The sequence below is a fragment of the Seriola dumerili genome, unplaced genomic scaffold (genome assembly GCF_002260705.1).
Source record: "Seriola dumerili isolate Sdu_G_001 unplaced genomic scaffold, Sdu_1.0 BDQW01003326.1, whole genome shotgun sequence".
NCBI classification, from domain to species: domain Eukaryota; kingdom Metazoa; phylum Chordata; class Actinopteri; order Carangiformes; family Carangidae; genus Seriola; species Seriola dumerili.
The window spans coordinates 713,855-734,431 of NW_019177581.1; the positions used below are offsets into that span (position 1 = coordinate 713,855).

General features: G+C 39.8%; 1 protein-coding gene across 1 annotated transcript in view; it reads left to right on the forward strand.

Annotated features, from left to right (window-relative positions):
* The window catches only part of musk (muscle associated receptor tyrosine kinase), a 32,684-nt gene extending 12,464 nt beyond the window's left edge, over positions 1-20,220 (forward strand). Inside the window, exons 9-17 of the mRNA XM_022769528.1 lie at positions 883-1,146; positions 1,273-1,466; positions 2,105-2,128; positions 2,281-2,369; positions 7,411-7,585; positions 13,665-13,851; positions 13,939-14,130; positions 16,302-16,450; positions 19,473-20,220. Coding sequence (XP_022625249.1) covers positions 883-1,146; positions 1,273-1,466; positions 2,105-2,128; positions 2,281-2,369; positions 7,411-7,585; positions 13,665-13,851; positions 13,939-14,130; positions 16,302-16,450; positions 19,473-20,176 — 1,978 coding nt within the window. The 3' untranslated portion in view covers positions 20,177-20,220. The remainder of the gene's footprint in view (positions 1-882; positions 1,147-1,272; positions 1,467-2,104; positions 2,129-2,280; positions 2,370-7,410; positions 7,586-13,664; positions 13,852-13,938; positions 14,131-16,301; positions 16,451-19,472) is intronic.
* Positions 20,221-20,577: the final 357 nt, after the last annotated feature.

The following is a 20,577-nucleotide window of genomic DNA, read 5'->3' on the forward strand; positions in this document are numbered from 1 at the left end:
GGGTGATAGATTTACCGGTTAGCTTGAGGTTTGAGGGTTTGACTTGAACTCCGCTGAAGCGCCAAACTCCCCAAGAGGCGACATCTGGAGTTTGTAACTGTTGGTGTGTACACACACAGGCAGGGAAAAAAGTGGAGTGAAGGCTGTCAGACTGACGGGCAGGCAGAAGAAAGACCTTGGATGTGAGGCAGACAGAAAGAAATGTGGCTCGTGTCCACGCTGGCAGTCTAACAGACATAAGAGCAGGCGGACAGATGGGCAGGAACACAGGGAGTCAGTATCAGAGACAGGCAGGTTTATGAAGAGCACGTATGACTGACCTGTTCTATCAAGAGGCAGCAAGGAAGTCCAACAGGCAGGCAGACAGGATGTAATTTCATATGAACCTGCTGCAACCAGTTTCATGATCAACATCTGGATGATGTTAAAGAAGATATTTCAATTGATAGACCATTTCTTAGTATTTTTTTTACGCACAAACCTCCACAAAAGTTCAGTCAGCCAAAGCAGTAAAAGACTGATTGCTCTGAATAAATATATGTATTCCCTTGTTTATTCACTCCACTTACTGAGCTAAGGAAAATGTCAAACAACATACACCAGACTTCAGAGTAAAAAAATTCAGATTCATAGGAAATGAGCCACATCTGCCCCAAATTTGAGTTCTTCTATAGTTCATGCCCCTCTCCAAATTTGGTAAAAATCGCTTCAGTACTTTTTGCATAATCTTGCTGACAAACAAACAGACACGAATGAACAAAACCTCCTTGAAGGAGGTAATAAACAGCCCTCTTTAACACCCTTTAACGAATGCTCAAGCAATTGCCTCTGACAATCCAATGTATGGATATTAGCTTGTGTGTGTGTTCCTCCTTCCAACAGACTCTACAAGGGTGTTGCAGGCTACTGCAGTGCCTACCGAGGCGATGTTTGCCGCACCGTCCTGCGAGATGATTCGCTGGTTTTCTTCAACTCCTCCCTCTCGGACCCCGAGGACATGCAGGAGTACCTGGTTCAGAGCTGGTGGTCGGAGCTGGAAGGACTCAGTATGCTGTGTAGCCCAGCAATACGCTCACTGCTCTGCCACTCCTCCTTCCCTGACTGCAACCCATCAGGGTTAGGACCTGCACCTAAACCTGTCTGCAGGTAGCACGTGTTTCTCATTGCTCTTTGTGTTACTGCTTCACTTTGTCAGTGCAGCATATGTATGAATCAAGGAATGAATGCATGGTTGAAGGACCTTCATCATCTGTTTCCCCCCTTATAAAACAGAGAACACTGCCTGGCAGTGAGGGAGCTGTACTGCCATAAAGAGTGGCTGGTACTAGAGAGCACCAGTTCAGTCCAGCCTGGGCTGTTCAGCTCTTTCACTGGGTCCCACACTTCCAGTTCACTGCTGCCCAACTGTCAGGCTTTACCAAGTCTTCGCACAGACCCTGATGCTTGTACACATGTCCCTTTTGTAGGTAAGATATCCCTTACTAAGACAGTTTGGTGTTTCAAAACAGAAACTCACTTTACAATCCTAAATGAACGTCCTGTGCTTTCTTTCTTGGTAGGAGAAATCGCTTCTTTCATTTATTCATGCACAGAATATGGGATTTTCTAAACTATTCTACATCAGACGAACTTTATGATACACCTTGCATTTTGTTTTATTTGAATTTCTTAACTGCAGTTTGATAAATCTAATTCTGTGCTGCAGAAACAGCTGGAGCACAGCAAATGTAGCACAACAGCAGTTAGGAGGAAGGAAATGGAGCACATGTAAAAGCAAGAGTTGGCTAGGCGCAATTATTCATGTGCTGAAGGCAAAATAGAGCCTGATACGCTGCTGCACTGCAAGTCGCAGATACTGATGAAGCCATTAAGATGGTCGAACTAGACTGAGCCAAAATTTACAGCTGCAGGTGTGTGTGTCTGGTGTAAAGTATCTAAGCAAAGTGGTGTGTATGTTTGCTCTGTAATATAATCTTAAACGTACTGAACTCACCTTCAGCTCTGTATTGATTTCTCAATTACATCGTTTTTATTCAGATTACTTAAAAGCCTGGCTTCCTCCTCATATTCAAGGTTTTCTAATCTGCACATTTCTACATTTCAGACATCAAGAAAGACCAAATTACAAGTAAGTATAAAAAACATTTAAGCGCAACACAAATAAATTTGCTTCCAGTCATCAGTACTAATCTCTTACAGTAATGAATGAATCGGTAATTAAACATTTGTTGTAAAAATATAACATATTAATTCTACATCCACTCTGTTTGGTATCAATAGCGACGTGTTACAATGAGAGAGGCCGTTTCTACCAAGGCAGTGTGAATGTGACGAGGTCTGGGATACCGTGTCAGCCATGGAGCCAACAGGTATTGTGTGTGTATAAGTTCCCAAAGGCACAACGTCACATCACTTCACAGGTGAAGAACATATAAACTTGAATACAACTAGAATATGCAGTAGAGATACAAGATAACCACATGTAAACAGAGCACGGGGGAGAAATTTGAAATTCCAAAAGGACAGACAATTGAACAAAATTGGTTTAACATGTAAAAACTGCAGTATCCGCTCATGGGAATTTCCTTGCCCAACAGAACAAAATTTTTCTTTATTTGCATGCTTAAAAGTACGGTTTCATCATTGGGTTGAGTCTTCAGTAGGTACTATAGCTAATAAATGACGAGTCAATTGCAATCACCACAAAATAAAGATGGAAAAAGTTAAAATAATTTGTTGTGATTGATATCAAGGCTACCATCACAATCAATTCCTGCATTTAATAAGTGTGACTGATGTGTTGTGTGTGGATGTTCAGTTTTATATCAAACACTCCTGACCTCTAACCAGAAACAGAAAAACACACAAAAGTGCTTACAAGTGCATACACAAGCACACACAAACACACACAAACACACACACTCCCTGTGGCCCAAAAGCCCCTTTATGTTTTTATGGATTTGGTCAGTGAGAGGGTCTGTGAGGGTGAACTGTTACTCCTCTCCTGTGCAGTGTGTGTGTGTGTGTGTGTGTGTATGTATGTATGTGTGTGTGTGTGTGTATGTGTGTGTGTGCCAGGTCAGCAGAGAGGGAGGGGCTCATCGTGTCACATCCTGCCTCTGGAAGCAATTAGCTTTCACACGCATATGCTCCACATACACCATCACTGACACACACTTTAACATTTTACAGTTGCTCTCTCACACACACACACACACACACACACACACAGGAATATGTCTACTGTATGTGAAATTCAGAGAACCTTTGCTCTCTTATGAAATTCTCAAATATTAGCACATTCTTTCTCTCCTTCCTCCACATGTGTCTCTCCCCATTATGTGGGCATACACTTTCCATTCACACACACCCCAATCCATGTGCAAATTAGATCACATAATGCTGAGAAATATCTACTAGCTTATGTGTAACATAGTCTATAACATACAAAAATGTACACGCATGTATACACATAAACTAACTGGTTTTTGTGTTTCCAACAGCAGGAGAATTATTATCATCTTACTGACTGTCTGTGTCTCCTTCAACAAACATCATCTTTAATCTGAAAACACTTGACATGATTAACTGTCTCCTACTGGTTGACATTGGCTGAGAAGCTTGTGTGTGTGTGTGTGTGAGTGAGTGTGTGTGTGTTGAAGTATTTTGGTGGGACCACACTACCTCTACAGCTGTATTTACATTTGCCCCAAACTGTTGACAGTACATTTGCAGCTTGAGGAACTCAGAAAATCATTCTCTAGAAGAGCGTAATAGGCAGCAATGATTTTCAGCAAATTCACCTGAATTTTCTGTTATTTCAGGCTCGGAACATCTGGCAGGCTTGTCAAGCTTTCGATTTCTCTGTTGGTTGAAGCAATGTGCATGGAGCTGTAGTTAGTGCAGTCCTACATATATACACTTTGGATGGTGGTTTCTTTTTTTAATCTCTCCTAAACCAAAAATACAGGAGCAAAAGTGTAAGGAATGGACATAACAGTGTTTGTCTGCAAACATTAGCACGTCTGACTAACTAGCCTACTACCTAGTAGTAGCCTAACCTAGCATACACTTCCAAGGCCAATGGAATTACTGCATTGTAAGTACCGGGTTACAGGTTACCTATAAAGAAATACAATTTTTTTTTTAAAAAAGCACTGTTCACATCTATCATATCCACTGTGGAGTATTTCCCCATTTTGTTGTCCCTGGTCCTTAATGCTACCAGAGTTAGGCTAATGTTAGCAGCTCTGTCCTACTCAGTTACATTTGGGGAAGTTTACACTCCAGCAAACCCTACAAAAGTGTTGTAAAGTTTATCAAAACACATTGGTTAATCCTCATTGTACAGTAAAAGCCTTTTCTACGGTGGCCCAGAAGGATAAAGCACAAACATTAGCGAAAATACAAAGATTAAGGGAAATGCACTCCAAACAAAAAAACAAAAATGAAATCGCAAGAAAGCATAAGATTATGAAGTTATTTCTAAACAGACTTTTTGGGATCCAATCTGTAATATGTATGAAAAAGTAAAGCCAAATTTAACATAGACCACTCACTTATGTTTATATTGTTTTCATTGAAATGTGGTGATCGTGGCGATCTGTACATGAACCCTTAAGTCCCCTAAATATTGTTTATCCAGCTTTACCTTCAAAATGGCATCTTTCAACTCTGAGACCAAATTTAATCATCCAAAAGGAATTGTAACAAATTACAGAACGGCTTGTACACGATAAGACAGTGCACATTGATTACATCTCCAAAAACATCAGAGAAAATTTAGCCTCAGTCTTTTAGCACAATGTCGTGCTGTATGTTGCCATCAAGTGCATATTTAAGACCCCTTTGCAAAATTCTTGTTTTAAAAATGAGTCAGCTTGAAACATTAAAAAGTCAGAGGATAGAAATGCAAAGCCTGCTTTTGTCTACCACTGTCAGACATGAAGGAGCCACAGTGTCCAAAAAATTACGAAGAATTTCAAGTGCTAAATCTGCCATCATTGTAAACTGTGCGAGAATGGAAAGCATGACAAGAACAGCAGAAGTAACTAAGGGTAGCAGGGTTTAACAAACAGTCAGTTACAGCGCTGTGGTGCAAATGCATTTTCTGTATCATAGTCAGGATTAAAATGACATCAGGAAGAGGGAATGCAGCATGTTCTGCTTCCAGGAAAAGGCTGAAATTTTGTGATATGTTGTGCTGGCCAAACATAAGTCAAAAAGTAGGCTGTTAAACATGATGGGATTATTTTGATGATGATTCTTAACTTCCTGGCCAGCACTAAAGCTTTCATTTCCTCTTGTAAGTATAGTAATAGCATGATTGGGATAATGTCCGCTGGAACAGTTCTCCCAGAGGGCAATGTGAAGTTGATTGCACCATTATGAACTCAAAAGGCCTATATGTTTTTCATTGGGTGAGGTACACTCAGAAGGTTAAAACCAACATCATTCTTTTTTGAGAATATGTGTTTGACAAATACTGATTAATAAACAATTCATTAATATTTGACTCTAATTCACAAATGTCATATTCCCTTCTTATCCAAAAATCAGCTTATTAGTCAGTAGATCAATATTCTGCTTTCAACATGCTACATCCTTTGTTTTCACTTTATGGTGTTGGAAGACTAAATCTAACTGCATACGCAACCAAGCATAACAAAGCTGCAAGAGCAGAAAGGTGTATGTGATTCAGGGACTTAGTGTATGCATTTTTCTGTTTGTCATTTTATAATTTAAAATATCTGTAATATGTGTGCTCCCTGATCTATGACACTCTGCATCACTATTATATAGATTTACTGTTTAAAGGAGACTGTAACTTTCACCTGCCTTCCTCGTCACACGAGGAGCAAATGTTCCTAATATTTTGCACAGTTAATGTTGTTTCTCTAAGAGGGATGCCTCAGTTTAAAGTTGTCGTTTACTGTCTACCCATCATGGAGCAGATCTTTTAACTCATAGCTTTTATAGTGGATATAAAACATTCTGCACATACATATGAGTCCTGCAGGAAATGAGCACAACACTGTAATGTTCCACACACTATATGTGACCCTATAGGAAAATCACATTTATGTTCAGCACATACTCAACACATATGTAGTGTATGTAGTTTCCCGTTTTGTGCTGAGTCATACAGAGGAACAGCAGCCAAACTTAGACTCAGTGATGTTGCACAGAGACCGCCAAGCACATTAATAATGAATTAAACAGACCATGTCACCGTAGCTCTGTTTTAGTGATGAAAAAGTTCAACAAGCATTTGTTGTTTTTAATGATGCTGTTCTCACCATTCAAGCATCTAGAGCAGCCTTTGTTTTTCCCTGCGAAGCGACCTCTTGTGGTCATTAGAATAATGGCCGCTCTTTGGTGGAAGCAAAGGTGGATGTACAGCAACATGACATTGTTATAGTGCTGCAAAACATCTGCAGGGAGGAGACTGATATGGATGGTTGGGTGTACAAAGTGTTGGATCTTGACAATGGAGACTTTCATTCCATCTCCTGCCAAAAGTCAATGGCTTATTTTGGAAGGCAGTGACAAACGACCTCACTTATTGTTTAGGTATGAAGAGTTGTTGTTGTTGTTGTTTTGTTTTTTATTTAAACATTCCTGGCAACCTGAGGGTTGACTTCTCATGAAATCAACCATGTGAAGAGTTTGCTCAACAGCACATGTGTTGAACGCAGCCTTTTCAGCTCATAACTTCATATCTCTTGGGATAGGTTGGATCGTTGCTCTTTTGATGACTAGAGCCCGTGACACATGAAGACACCAGATGTTCAGTATTTGAGTTGGCACTCTAGTGTGCAGAAACAACCGTGCAACCCCTAATGTCCCTCATTATACAACATTTTACAACCGATGGTTATTAAACTGTAACCTCACTACAGACCCTGAACAGGACCCTGAAATTATTTGGAAGGCCATCTTAAATTCATTTCTGATGTGAAAAGTAAAAACTCTGTCCATTAAAATTGGCTCGAAACAGCTCTTAAACATTCCAGGAAAAAATACAGGCAAGAAATTTATTGATCAGACGTAATTGATCCCTCAAGTCAAGTCTGTTTCCTCTTTACCTCCCTCCTGAGCACGGGGTCAGCAACAGAACAGAGCAAATAATGTTTTTCTCAAAAACACCTCTGGACACAGGCTGGCTCCCAGATGTCCTCACCTTACCACGATAGGAAGTAGCAAACTTTCCAAAATACAAAGATAGGTCTCCTTTTCCAAAATACAATTCTTAACAGTACTCAACCTCTTCTGTTCCCCTTTTCTATCCTGCTTATACATTTCTGATTATACTTTACAGCTCAGTTGAGAAAAGGTCAACAAAAGTTCTTCTCCTTGTTGATCCTCTTTATGTCTTTTTCTTCTGTATCATTCTGTCTTGTCATGTAGGTTCCCCACCAGCACCGCCTGTCTGTGGATGTCATTCCAGAGTTGAGGAACTCAGACAACCACTGTAGGAACCCAGGAGGAATCAGCGACAAGCCCTGGTGTTACACCTCAAATCCCAACATTCGTTGGGAGTACTGCACCGTGCTGCAATGTGGGGAGGCGAATACAGCATCAGGTACTGTCCTCTGCTGTCTTTTGTACCTCGGTCACCTGTGACCACACCTATGATAGCACACTACTGCAGTAGCTTGTAGCTAACATGTTGAGAACACACTACAGTCAAGGCATTTCAACACATTTTGACCAAGGAAATACCTCATTACCAGTGATGGAAATGACCAAAATTCACTGCGGAAACCTTTGTCTATTTTGCCACTGAATGCTTTGTTTTGGTGCTTTTAATGTCTAATTCCAGTTTGTTACAACATGCATCTTATTTTTGTAGTTCTGGCCAGTCCCATTTGGTAAAACAGACAACTCTTGTACTCAACAAGTCAAGTGCAGAGTTCGACTTGTTCAAATTCTTCCTGTGGTTGAACTAAAGTAAAAAAGGAACTCTTTATTGTGCAAATTAAACTGGAGGAGAAAACAGTATAATCTATCAGCCCTTTGACCATTTACTCTAAATGTACCCTTGTCAGGCAAAGAACACGTGTTTTTCATACGAACTTTCATCGTCAGATGTATTACAGTAATGTAAATAAAAATTAATGTTCATTGAACACTAAAATTCCCCATGGTAACCCCATAAAATACAATCAATACAATACACACTGTACCTTGTCCTTTGAAAATTGGTTTATTAACACAAAGCTTGACATTAAGACGTGTTCATGAGACAGACTACATGTCAGAGGGATACATTTGTGACAGTGTTACTGTTCACTTGAATGGGGTTGAACAAAAGAGGTAATTTACCCAGAGGGGTTGTAATTTTGCCCTGTAAAACAGCTGTAACAGTTTGCACATTTGCAGACTTTGTTAGACGTCTAGACTGATGCTGCTGCTGTAGATGAGGAGACATCTAGAGCTGATTGTCCTCGCTAGAAATAGATAAAGACAGACAAGAGGGAATTATAACCTCAACAACCTGGTGAGCATATACAGTACGTATCAGTAAATTGATAAATGTGTACCTATTCTTATAAGTAAGAATAAGAAACTCTTATCTTTGTAAATAAGAGGGCTCACAGTGCATAGTGTTTCCTCTCCTCTTGTCTCCTCTGGTCACTTTTCCTCCTTGTGTCGTTTCCTTTCTCCTGAAACAGATGAGGGCAACCAGTTAACAACTTATATTATTCATTATTGAAATATTTGTCAGAGCAGTGATTCTGATAATATCACAGAATAAATATATACTTAAATTTTGAAATGAGAAGGTTCACAGTGAATTTCGTCTCGTCTGGTTGTTTTCTTGTTTCCTCCTTGTGTCGTTTCCTGTCCTCATTCTAAAAGACAGGTGACAGATAAGAGGGAATAATAGTTAATCATTTTATCAATGATACAAACATTAGACCTATAGACAAAATAGAAACTCTGATAATAACAGAGACTGAATGTATACTTATCTTTGTTGATGAGATGGCTGTCTCATCTCCTCTTCTCGCTGTAAAAGACAAATGACAGACAAGAGGGAAACAGTTAATAATTCCAGCAGGTAGAAAAGAGAAAATGATGAATTTTCATTTAAATTTTAATAATTAAAATAGAATGAATATGTATTTATCTTTTTTAATGAGAGGGTTCACGATGCATGCTGTCTCCTTGCTGTCTTATCTTGGCCCTGACTTCTTTCTTCTTCTCTCTGAAAGACAAATGACAAACAAAGGGAGACAACAGTTACTAAACAACACCAGCAACCAGAGGAAATATTTAACCATAAAATAATTCTGGTAATAACTTAAAATGAATAAGAATAAATGTATATTTATCTTTTTGTGTAATTTCATGTCCTCTTCTCTTTCTCTAAAAGACAAATAAAAGATAAGGGAGAATATTAGTTAATAACTTCAGTAGAGTAAATGGCAAAAAATATTGATCAATATTTCTGATGGTAACAGTAAATAACTGTGTACTTATCTTTTTTCGTGAGGGTGTCCCCTCTTTTCTTCTTTTCTATTCTCATTTCGTTTCATCTGGTCTCGTCTCTTTTCTTCTCTTGAAGACAAACAGCTGATGAGAGAGGAAACAGTTAATACTTTGAGGTGTTTGTTATATTTGGGACATCATTTCAGAATCACTTGTCACTACTCTATAATTAAAACTGTACATTACAAGCCTCACTACACCATAAAGACAATATATTTAGCTGAGTATGGACATTAATAGTAATATTAACTTTAGTTTATTGCACATTTGTGTCATTACTGAGCCATAATGTAGTATTAACAATGAGCTACTACACCATTAACACAACACTGTAAAGGACTACTTACCAAGGACTCCCAGGTTTCTATTCTTCACAAACAGATCAGTGTTCCTCACTCTGTCCACTGCTGGCTGGTGGAGTTAACTGGCAGAGAAGTGCAGGTGGAGTTAACAGCATCACTTGCTTCCGTCAAGCTGTTTCTGTCTTCTCCTCCTTCTTCTGTCAGTCTGTTCTTCCAGTTTGTCCTGCCAGTCATTGGTGGATCAGTAATGTTGTAACTCTGACTCTGTCCATGAAGCTGGGATTTTCCCTGTTGATAGAGATAAAGATATTGATCAAAAACACTTATGACCTTCATTCATGTTTTCCACCATGTCAGACACACAGGCCAGCTCAAAGAAATAAAGAAAGGTGCAAGAAGCACCAGTGCAAGACGCACTGAAAACACTGACCTGTGCACCACAAGCATGATGATCTATTTACAACTATTACATATGTACAATATTTACTCCTCAGCCAGGCATATGCTTGATTTGGTGCAGGATGTCCATATGGGCCCCCGGTGCAAGACGCTACCAGGGGCCTTGCCAGCCCGGCCAGACGCTCGGGCTAGCTCTGAGGAGTAAAAATAGTCCCTTTAGTTAACCTGCCAGACGCAGGACACAAAAATTGTCAGTCACATTTCCCAGGCATCCCTTCAGGCCTGTGAGTTCTAAATTGATTATTGAGCCATGTGCATGTTGAAGGCACAGATCAAAAGCTGCAGCAGGTTAAATATCATAGAGGTCCTCCAGGAACTGCTGGATGTCCTGGTTTGTTCATGAGAACTATTGGACCATCTCATCACACTCTGAGGCGCTTTTTAGGTGGAGACAGAGTGCTGCTGCTGCTGCTCACTTCTTCAGTGTCCTTCCTCTTTTTCTTCATCTGTGTCCTGGCACACCGTGTAGACTCTTTGGCAAACTTGCAGAGCACAGACATGAGAACTTGTCCGTCTGCACTGTAGTCGCTCACCCTCCACCGGTTTGTCAGCTCGGTGCTTTCAGAGCGGTACACAGGCGAAATGACTCTGGTCACAGTCTTGTCATCAAACTCAATGCGTCGGACGCAGTTTCTGCGGTCAGCCTTCAGTCTTCCGGGATCTGTCTTCTCAGGAAGAACTGGAGTCAGTATTGGTGAAGTAACAGAGCGGGAGGCTGCAGGAGGAGCCATCAGACCTGGTGGTCCCTCCACTGGAGGAGATGGTGTTGTGTTTTCAACGCGCTCCTGCGCCACCTCATCAAAGGGCGTGGCTAATTGGCGAGAGCGGAAAGTTCCCTTAAATGGAATGACGGGGAAGTCCTTTGAGCTTGTGATGAGGTTGTGATACAGGCTAAGGATGAAGTCCCTCATGGACTCGATGTTTGTGCTGCTCAGCGGACGGTTCCTCAGGTTGGTTACAATCAGCTGGAGGATTCGTCCTGGCCGAGGCAGGTCAGCTAAATGAGAAGAACGAGAAGGAAAACATTAGTTACATTAGTCAGGATGACGAGATTGGATTAATTAAAGTTAAAATATGACTTAAAAGCACAGTCACAGCAGAATTTATGGACAGATTATTCATGTGGTTCAAGCCCAGCATGAATCATGTGGCCTCTGTATCACACTATCTAAAAATACATTACCATACATTTACGAAGCAGATAGTGTTAAGACAAAACATGACATTTAACCAACAGATTGTGGCTCTTGGTATGAGTGACATATATTTGTTTGTCATGATTTAAACATAATTTAAATGGATTGCCTGCCACTATTACAATAAAATGTAATAGATGGTGTCTGTTTCACCATGGAAATGGTGTTCTGTGCAGAGATTTGAGAATGACTAATGCCCCAAGCATTAGCAAGTCTGTTTCCCATAAGGACTTTTTGAGAAAATATAGTCAACTGGTTTCTTGACTTATCAAACTTACAAAACAAAAGTACAGTCACAATCCTGCTGGAATAATCCAGTAAAATGCATTACAAATATTTAATGTTATAAATGGTAAAGCTCTGTTGAAATTGTTGACTAACCCCTCTCCTCTTTACATCATGTTAAGAGCATTACATTCCAGGCAAAAGGTTAAAGTACATTACCGCGTAGACCGATAATTTTTTATCTTGTTGATTATACTGCTGGTGGACTCTACACTTCAGTTACGAAGGTTATTGTCTAACTGTCTGGATATTTCAGTCCAGCGTTAACAGTTAACACATGCTAACTCAGTCATCCACAGATACACAACGGGCCCAGGTTTGCCTCACTTACGTCAGACGCCTGTCTCTGGCTCGTTCCAATTCCCGACGTCGTCTCCATGGCGCGTGGAACATACACAACTTTTAGCATTTTATGAAAAATGGCCCGGTCGCCATCTTGGCCCTATACTTTCAATGTTAAATTCGACGACCCTGTCCTCTCTCAAAAAACACGTTTTTCTCACAAAAATCAACCAAACAATATAAAATAACCCACATATTGTACGCATACTAGATTTATTTATTGTTAAATGTATTAATAAATAGTTTTTATGCTCCACTTAATAATGTTATAGAGCAAAGCAGTGGTTTACTGTGTTTTACCATAGCGGTCATCCAGCAGATGGAGGATGCCGATGGTCAGCAGTTGTTTCTCACGGAGGAAACCAGAGAAGGCCATGCCGTCCTCACTACCAGAGCAGCTCTCTTACTTCCAGATATCAGAAGTTTATTAAAGATGTTTTCTTAGTTGTGGGTTTTCACTTTTTAACAAGTCAACACTTGGTCACAGTAGAAGAGTTTCACTTGGCGAGATTTCACCTCCCGTCAGTCAAGCTCAGGTGCAGAATGAAATTAAGAATTCGGGAATCTGCTTTTATAGTAAGCGGCTGGATACGTCAGTCATCACCATAACTACCACGTTACACTCGTATTAGGATTTTTTTTTTTTTTTTATTATCGTTATTATTTTTATTAAATCAATGCCTCATCATTGCTACAACTTGAAAATTAACCGCTGAAAATTTGTGATGGGCTTTTTTTCATTATTTTTGACAGAGAAATTAATTGAAAAAAAATCTGCAGATTCATTAATTTTTTTCATTTTTTGTTTTTTTGAAAATAGACATCCGTTATTTCCACTGTGTTGGAATTACTAAGGTGTCTCTTAAAGTAAATGTATTTAATTTTAATAAATAAATAAATGGCCAGTTATAATTTTTTTTTAAAGTATTATTTGATCGTATTTATAAATAAAAATTATAATTATTATTACAAGTGCAGCAGTGGGGTGGGGGGGTGCCTTGGGGTTGGGTCAATTCTAAAGGACTGTGACTGATAGGGGCCCTAAAAAAGTATTAATAAAAATTAATCTGTCATTACTAATGAAGTATACTATTTACCAAACTAATGGTTTATTTTTACTCTCTTTTTTTGTTCATCAGTGTTGCATAATATAGTGAATCCCATTGTATGCAGAAAGTTGCATGCATGTCTGCACAGTGTTGTGATGGGCCTACGGCCAATTGTTGCACATGCAGTTTTCTTGTGCATAAGTGATTATTTCCAAATTTCTGTTTATGCTCACTTTTGGATTTATATTTTATGTATGAAATAATCTGACTAAATCTTAACATTCAAAAAAAAAAAATAATGGCCATAACTACAAAAATTAAGACCATAGTTGTAATAACCCAGACTTATCCTTTAACACCAAATATAATATTATTACAAATACACAAACAAATAAGTTTAAGTCTAGTGGCTTTCCTGCATTGATAAATTAAGTGAGATTTTTTCATTTGCAATCGAGATAACCTTTCTAGACTACAGTTTATAGAAGGACAGCATAACACCTTGATATTGACTTTGTCTCTGTGATTGTCAGTGATGAAGCCAGAGTCTGCGGGCCCCCATCAGACACCCCGTCTTCCTCCCACAACCACTATATCATCACCAGCTTACTCCATGTCTGTCATTGTTATCATACTGACTGCGATTGCAGCTGCAGTCTTCCTCACCATCATCATCCTTGCCTGCTGCAGACGGAGGAAGCAGTGGAGAAACCGAAAAAGGTATATAGATTAAAAAAAAATAAGACAAGATGCACAAGGTTTTTTATCCATCTTTCTATTCCTACCTCATCCTCTTTCTCTCAACAGAGTGATGGAGACCCCGACGCTTAGTGCTCTTCCGTCAGAGCTCCTGCTGGACCGACTCCACCCCAACCCCATGTACCAGAGGGTTCCTTTGTTGCTGAACTCAAAGCTACTGGCCCTCGAGTACCCACGAAATAATATTCAATATGTTAGAGATATTGGAGAGGGAGCCTTCGGACGTGTTTTCCAAGCCAGGTGAGAGGGGGAGATGAGGCAGAGGGAATAGGGGAAGAGAGGAGAAATTGATATAGAAAGCAGGTAACTATGCAACTGGGTAGTAAAGGGAGAGAAGAAGAGATTGACCACAAATGTGAGAGAGATTTTAGAAAGAGGAACATTTGCCTGCAATATTACATTACTCAGAGTAATATTTAATACTGTAATGTCATCATCATAATCACTGCCAGGGGCTAACATGATAGAGGGGTGAGACAGGATTCAAAGAGAGGTAGGGGGATGGGGTGGGGGGGTAGAGTGGCTAAACAAGGCCACTGGTCATTCTGAGAACTGCTGCGTCATTCACAAAGTCACAAGGAGAGCTGCTACCGGTGTCACTTACACTGCACACTGACCCTGTTCACAGCAACACACACGTGTCTCAAACTAATCTCTATAATCAGATGAAATACCAGACTTTGGTCATAGAATAGTTGGATTTATAAAAAGTTATATATTTTGGACTTGAAAGGTAGCTGTAAGAAGTCTATAATAAAAGAGAGCCAAGAGATCCATGATTAATAACCACTGAAGCCAATTAAATTATATTTCTTTAAGTAGGTCATGACAGCGGAAGTGAAGTGAAGAAAAATGAAAATTTCTCTAACCTTGTGAGACTCAGCATAATCAGAATTGATCTCCTCCCACTCAAGTCTCACAACCGTCTCACCCCTGTAATGTCTCTGATCAGGGGTCTGTAACTGACACAAACAAGAAACACAGATTTTCACACAGAGGAGGGGTAAGATGCCTCAGAGAGAAGTCCCATGAAGAGCAGCCGTGTTGATTTACATAAAAATGTTTGTTTTTTTTAATATCATTTTTTATCTTTACGGTAGACAGATTATTGTGATGACTTGTTTTCACAGTAGACTAACAACTTTCAATTAGATGACTCATCCAGGGAAGTATGAGAATTTCATTATTTCCTATTGTGTTTACACTGCAATATGCACTGGGCTATAATGCAGAAGCAGACAACGAACAATCATTAATTGTCCATCATGCCATAAACTGTCTCCGCATAGAGCCAGTGCCAATAGATGGAGCACAACAGATAGAACAGGGTACAGAACATACAGCACTATATATATATATAAATATACATATATATATATATATAATAGTTCGTGGCTTTTTAACAGTAGCACCGGTAGTGTGTAGCTAACCAGGTCTGTGAGATGTCCTTCTGGCCAGCTGCTAATCCCTCAGTGAAAACTGGAATGTTGCGGTATACGGACACCCCTGGGAACATACACACACACACTCTTTCGTACATACACATATATATATGTAAAGGCATTGATGTAATATAATGTCTACTACGTGCCCGATGTAAAAACCTAATTCAAACCTTAATCCTACAACAACATCCTGGCAATTGAACTGCCCCTGTAGGAAGTGAGGACTGACCAAAATGTCTTCACTTTTCAGTTTTACATGAGAGTCTAAAACTCAAATTTGGTCTCACAAAGGTAGAAATACAGCAGCAGAAACGCACACATACACACTCATACCTGCATACATGAACAATTAAAAGACATTTATAAACAAAAGACATTTTTCTTGTATGCACAAGCACTCAAGAGGACAAATAAAGAGTCATGTACTTGCACAGGCAACACATGCGTTTGGTTGTGATGTTCACACACACACACACACACACACACACACACACACACACGCACACAACATTCACAGAGACCAAAATAGACCCAAGGAGTAAATAACTTCTTCCTTGACAGATGGGCTTCAATCTGTAGTTTCCCCAATTTGTGTGTGAATGTATGTGTGTGCCAGTGAATGATTGTTTCCATATGTGTGTGTAGTTTTGCATGTACACACTATATATAAAAATCTGCACTGAGAAACAACATGTTGACAGGGGCAAACAAACCCTGTAGGGAGCAACACAGGAAGTTGTGTAAATGTATGTATGTGTATGTGTTTCCCTTCAAGTGGCTGACTTTTATAGTACACTGCAATAATACAGTGGTGCTGTTATGCTGGGCTGCTTGTTGGGAGACACATTCAATACACATGGTCACAGAAGTCTGTCTGATGCATTACCAAAAACCCCACAATACTAGAATGCATTGTATTCTGCATTTACATATTTATAATCCTCAGTGTCTCTCTTGTTGTTGCAGAGCGCCAAGTCTGCTGCCCCTGGAGCCTTTCACGATGGTGGCTGTGAAGATGCTGAAGGAGGAGGCCTCAGCTGACATGCAGAATGACTTCCAAAGAGAGGCAGCGCTCATGGCCGAATTTGACCATCCGAACATCGTGCGACTCTTAGGTTAGTGTGTTTGTGCGTGTGAGTTTGTGAGAGAAACGGTGTTTGCAGGTCAAAACAAGATTTCCCGAAGATGCTGAACTCACATCTGGATTTTACGTTGTACAACTTCTGGATCAGTTTGTTTGCTTGATGGATAAAACAGATGTCGAAACACAGAAAGAGAGAAGAAAAGAAATGTGATAAGAGACTAAAAAACAGACAAAACAAGGCAGAAAATAAAGAGATAAAGTGCAATGGACATTATTACATCAACCTTAAACACACAGTAACAGAAGGGCTGTCTTAGCATAAACAGTCAACATGTTCAAAATGTCCCATTGGATAATTGAATCTTTAATCTGTCACATTTTACCATTTTAGCACCCTCATCACAGCAAAGGGAACAGACAATAAATCAATCCCTCGTACACTACATCAAAACAAAACGATCCATTTCACATAACACATAAAATCTAACCCTTCTTTAAGTCTGTGTAGTTTATGGTGAGTTTAATCTTCTAGTAGCACTTTGTTTTTTCAAAAATCATTTTTACTCGCACATATTAAGACTGTAAATAACCTTAAAAAGAGATAAACGTTTGACCTGAAGGAGGAGTGATTCATACAAAAGCACCCAAAATATCTTTGTGACAATTAGCAAATCGTGTGAAAATAAAGGACTTTTTTTTGTAAATTCAGGTCTCAGTTCCCAAACAGGCTGTAATGCTCCTGAATGAAGTCACTCTCCTCTGATCTTGTTCACTATAGTACTATAAAACCACTAGTCATCTTGACAGGCCTGTTTGCCAGTAAACAAATGTTGCTTGACAACTAATGTGCCTTTGTTGCCCTGAGTAAAACAAATGTCCTCTATTAAAGTTTATCTACACTAATACAGCCTTTCTAATCTAGTACAAGCAGCTCGCATGCAAATATACTTCGAGAGATGCAAACACGCGCTATTTGTCACTGTCAGTGAGTAAACAGAGCCATTGGTGATTGACTGTGCTGAAAAAAAAAAAGTTTGTTTACTTTGGTCCATTTTACAGCTCCGGTGGTTGAGAAGTATTTTTAAATCAACATTCACCACTGCAGAAGAAAAAAAAAATTCAGAGGTGTATGAAACAACTGTAAAGTTTTGAGTGACATTCATTTTGGATGACTCAACCGGAGAGTGACACACTAACACCAAAGTCTCAGGTGCCCATGAAACTGGAGTTGATTAGATTATTTAGTTAACCTCAAATTACCCTCTGGACTAATAATACACCGCAAATCATGTGTAAAAATATATGCATCATCGGTAACATGTGTGTCAAAAGTAGAGACACCATATGTCCGCATGTCATGACTTTGTTGCAGGATGGGGCCTCTGTGTTCTATATATTTAGCGATGGAGTGAAACATTATCATTATTACTGTTAAATTACAGGCCCCTAACCCAGGGAGCAGTAACCAGAGCTCGTCCTCTGTGACACACAGGACATGAACTAACTGAACATGACCTCCAAGCCTCCATGTTTGAATGTTCTTGTTACTGAATTGGACATCACAGTTAGAAGATAAACTTTCCAGTAGAAAAAAAACAGTATTAGCAAATGTGAATGTGCAGCTTCTTGCTGACTGATGCTTGTTAGAATACCACAATGAAACGTGATACATTTCATTTATTTGTTCCAGCTGTTTGTTGAAGCTTAATGATGTTTACATGGTCAAACATTTAAACCATTCACTCTGTGTTTTTAAAGGCTGCACAATTCCATTAGTTGGAAATATTCATATCGTTTTATAAACACTTCCCCAAATTCAGCCTGACATATTTGGTATTTCGGGGGAACTTGGGGATTTCCACAAGGAATTAAAACACAGTTCAGTGTGTTTGAGTTGACTTTGAGAGTTCGTTGTGACTGGGCTTCTTACCAGCGGGTCAGTGAGGTTCTGATTCATGTTTCACATAGAAACAGAAGCAATGAAATACAGTCAGTCAAAGTTATGATTGTAGCCATTATGACTCAATACATTTCATTGCGCTAACCACATAAAGTGCACTAGTCATGCACTGAATTGGAAAGAACACGGACAAGATCTGCAGTGCCTCAAACTGTTGCCTGTAGGAAAAGAAACTGAAACTACTGTCTGACTCCAGTGGGGCATTTCTGTTCTTTTTGGCAAACCTGGTCATTTGTTATAAATTTTTTCCACAGAGCTTTAAAGAACTGAAGTCTTGTGTTATGCTTGCGAATGCCAGGTTACACGTATGGCACATCTACAACTTCTGTGGGGCTGTTGGGGCTCTGCACAGTCTTAACAGTGTGTGCTCTAATTCCTCTAAGCGGTGCACATTGCAAAGAAACATTTACAGGAATGCATAAATAAACAAGCAGACAGACACTCTTTTATAGAGGTAAAGTAAATAAGTAATAAATAAAGTAAAATGAATTTAGTCAGTGTAAACATTTGCAGCGGTAAGAAAGATTAATAAATTAATTTTTTTTTTTAAATAATATATCAAAACACTTTCTTTCCACATCAAGAATGCAAACAAGTTCAGTTGTGGAAGCTTCCAAATACACCCAGAATTTCAGGTTTTGGTAAACCTAAAGAATGTTATTTGTAAGTTCCCTTAATCACAACTTAGATTCATAAGAAGTGCAGCGGCATAACATTCCCAATTTTAGAAATTCTCTTCAATTGCTCCACAGGCTCAGAAGAACACAAGATGAATTTAGAAAAACACTTTCTACATCACAGGCCTACTAATGTCAGACTGTACATCCTCTATGCCTGAAAGTTTATATGTGAGCATGTACACATCATGATGGTTTCGTCTGTGTTTATGTCTAGGCTGGATATATATTTACCTTTTATCGTGAATGAACTCATTGTCTATGTGTGATTTAATGATGTCACTGATGTGTTTATGTGGCTAACTATTTGTGCTTGTTCTCGCTGTGGTGGGAAAATGCACAGCACACACGCTTACCTATACATTCTGTATGTCATAGATCATAAAATAAAACCACCTGTATCTCCTCTTCACCAGGTGTGTGTGCGGTGGGTAAACCCATGTGTCTGATGTTCGAGTACATGGCCAACGGTGATCTCAATGAGTTCCTGCGTCGTCGATCTCCAACCCAGTCAGTGCACACCCTGAGCCGCGCCAGCCTATCAGGTCGCAGCTTCTCCTCTGAGGTGGAGGCAGGACTTCTCTCCTGTACTGAGCAGTTGTCAATTTCCAAGCAAATTGCCGGAGGAATGGCCTACCTATCAGAGCGCAAGTTCGTCCATCGTGACCTCGCGACCCGGAACTGTTTGGTAGGGGAGGAGATGGTGGTGAAGATCGCGGACTTCGGCCTCTCCAGAAACATCTACTCGGCTGACTACTACAAAGCCAATGAGAATGATGCCATCCCCATTCGCTGGATGCCCCCAGAGTCTATTTTCTACAACCGCTACACTACTGAATCGGACGTGTGGGCTTATGGTGTGGTGTTATGGGAGATTTTCTCCCATGGGATGCAACCGTACTACGGTATGGGTCATGAAGAGGTTATTTACTATGTGAGGGATGGTCACATCCTCTCCTGCCCTGAGAACTGTCCCCTGGAGCTGTACAATCTGATGAGGCTTTGTTGGAGCACACACCCATCAGATAGGCCCAGCTTCAGTAGTATACATCGGATACTGGAGCGTATGCATCTGAACACACTAAGCATTAATGAAGCTGACCCTGAGCCTGACTGCTAACCTGGGACATTTTCACAAAAATACATCTGTCTCTGTGCAAGAAAACAATGAGCTATATAGTGATTTAGTGCCTTTAAATGAACTCTGACACTGAGACTGAGCACATACTGAATACTTCGTAAAGTAACTTCAGCCTTTTCCTTGCCCAATTTCCTGAGTGAGTGAGTGAGTGAGTAAGTGCGAGATAGAGTGAGTGAGTGAGTGAATGAATGAATGAATGAATGAGTGAGTGAGTGAATGAGTGAGTTACACTATTGGCTGGCCGAGTGTTTCCCATTGGCTGTTGCTCTGAGGTTTGACAACAGTTTTAATTTTCATGCACCTATAAGCATCAGGCAACAAATCTAGCAACTTTTTAGACAAACCGTGACTATTTTCTATAGAAGACACTTGCCAGGATT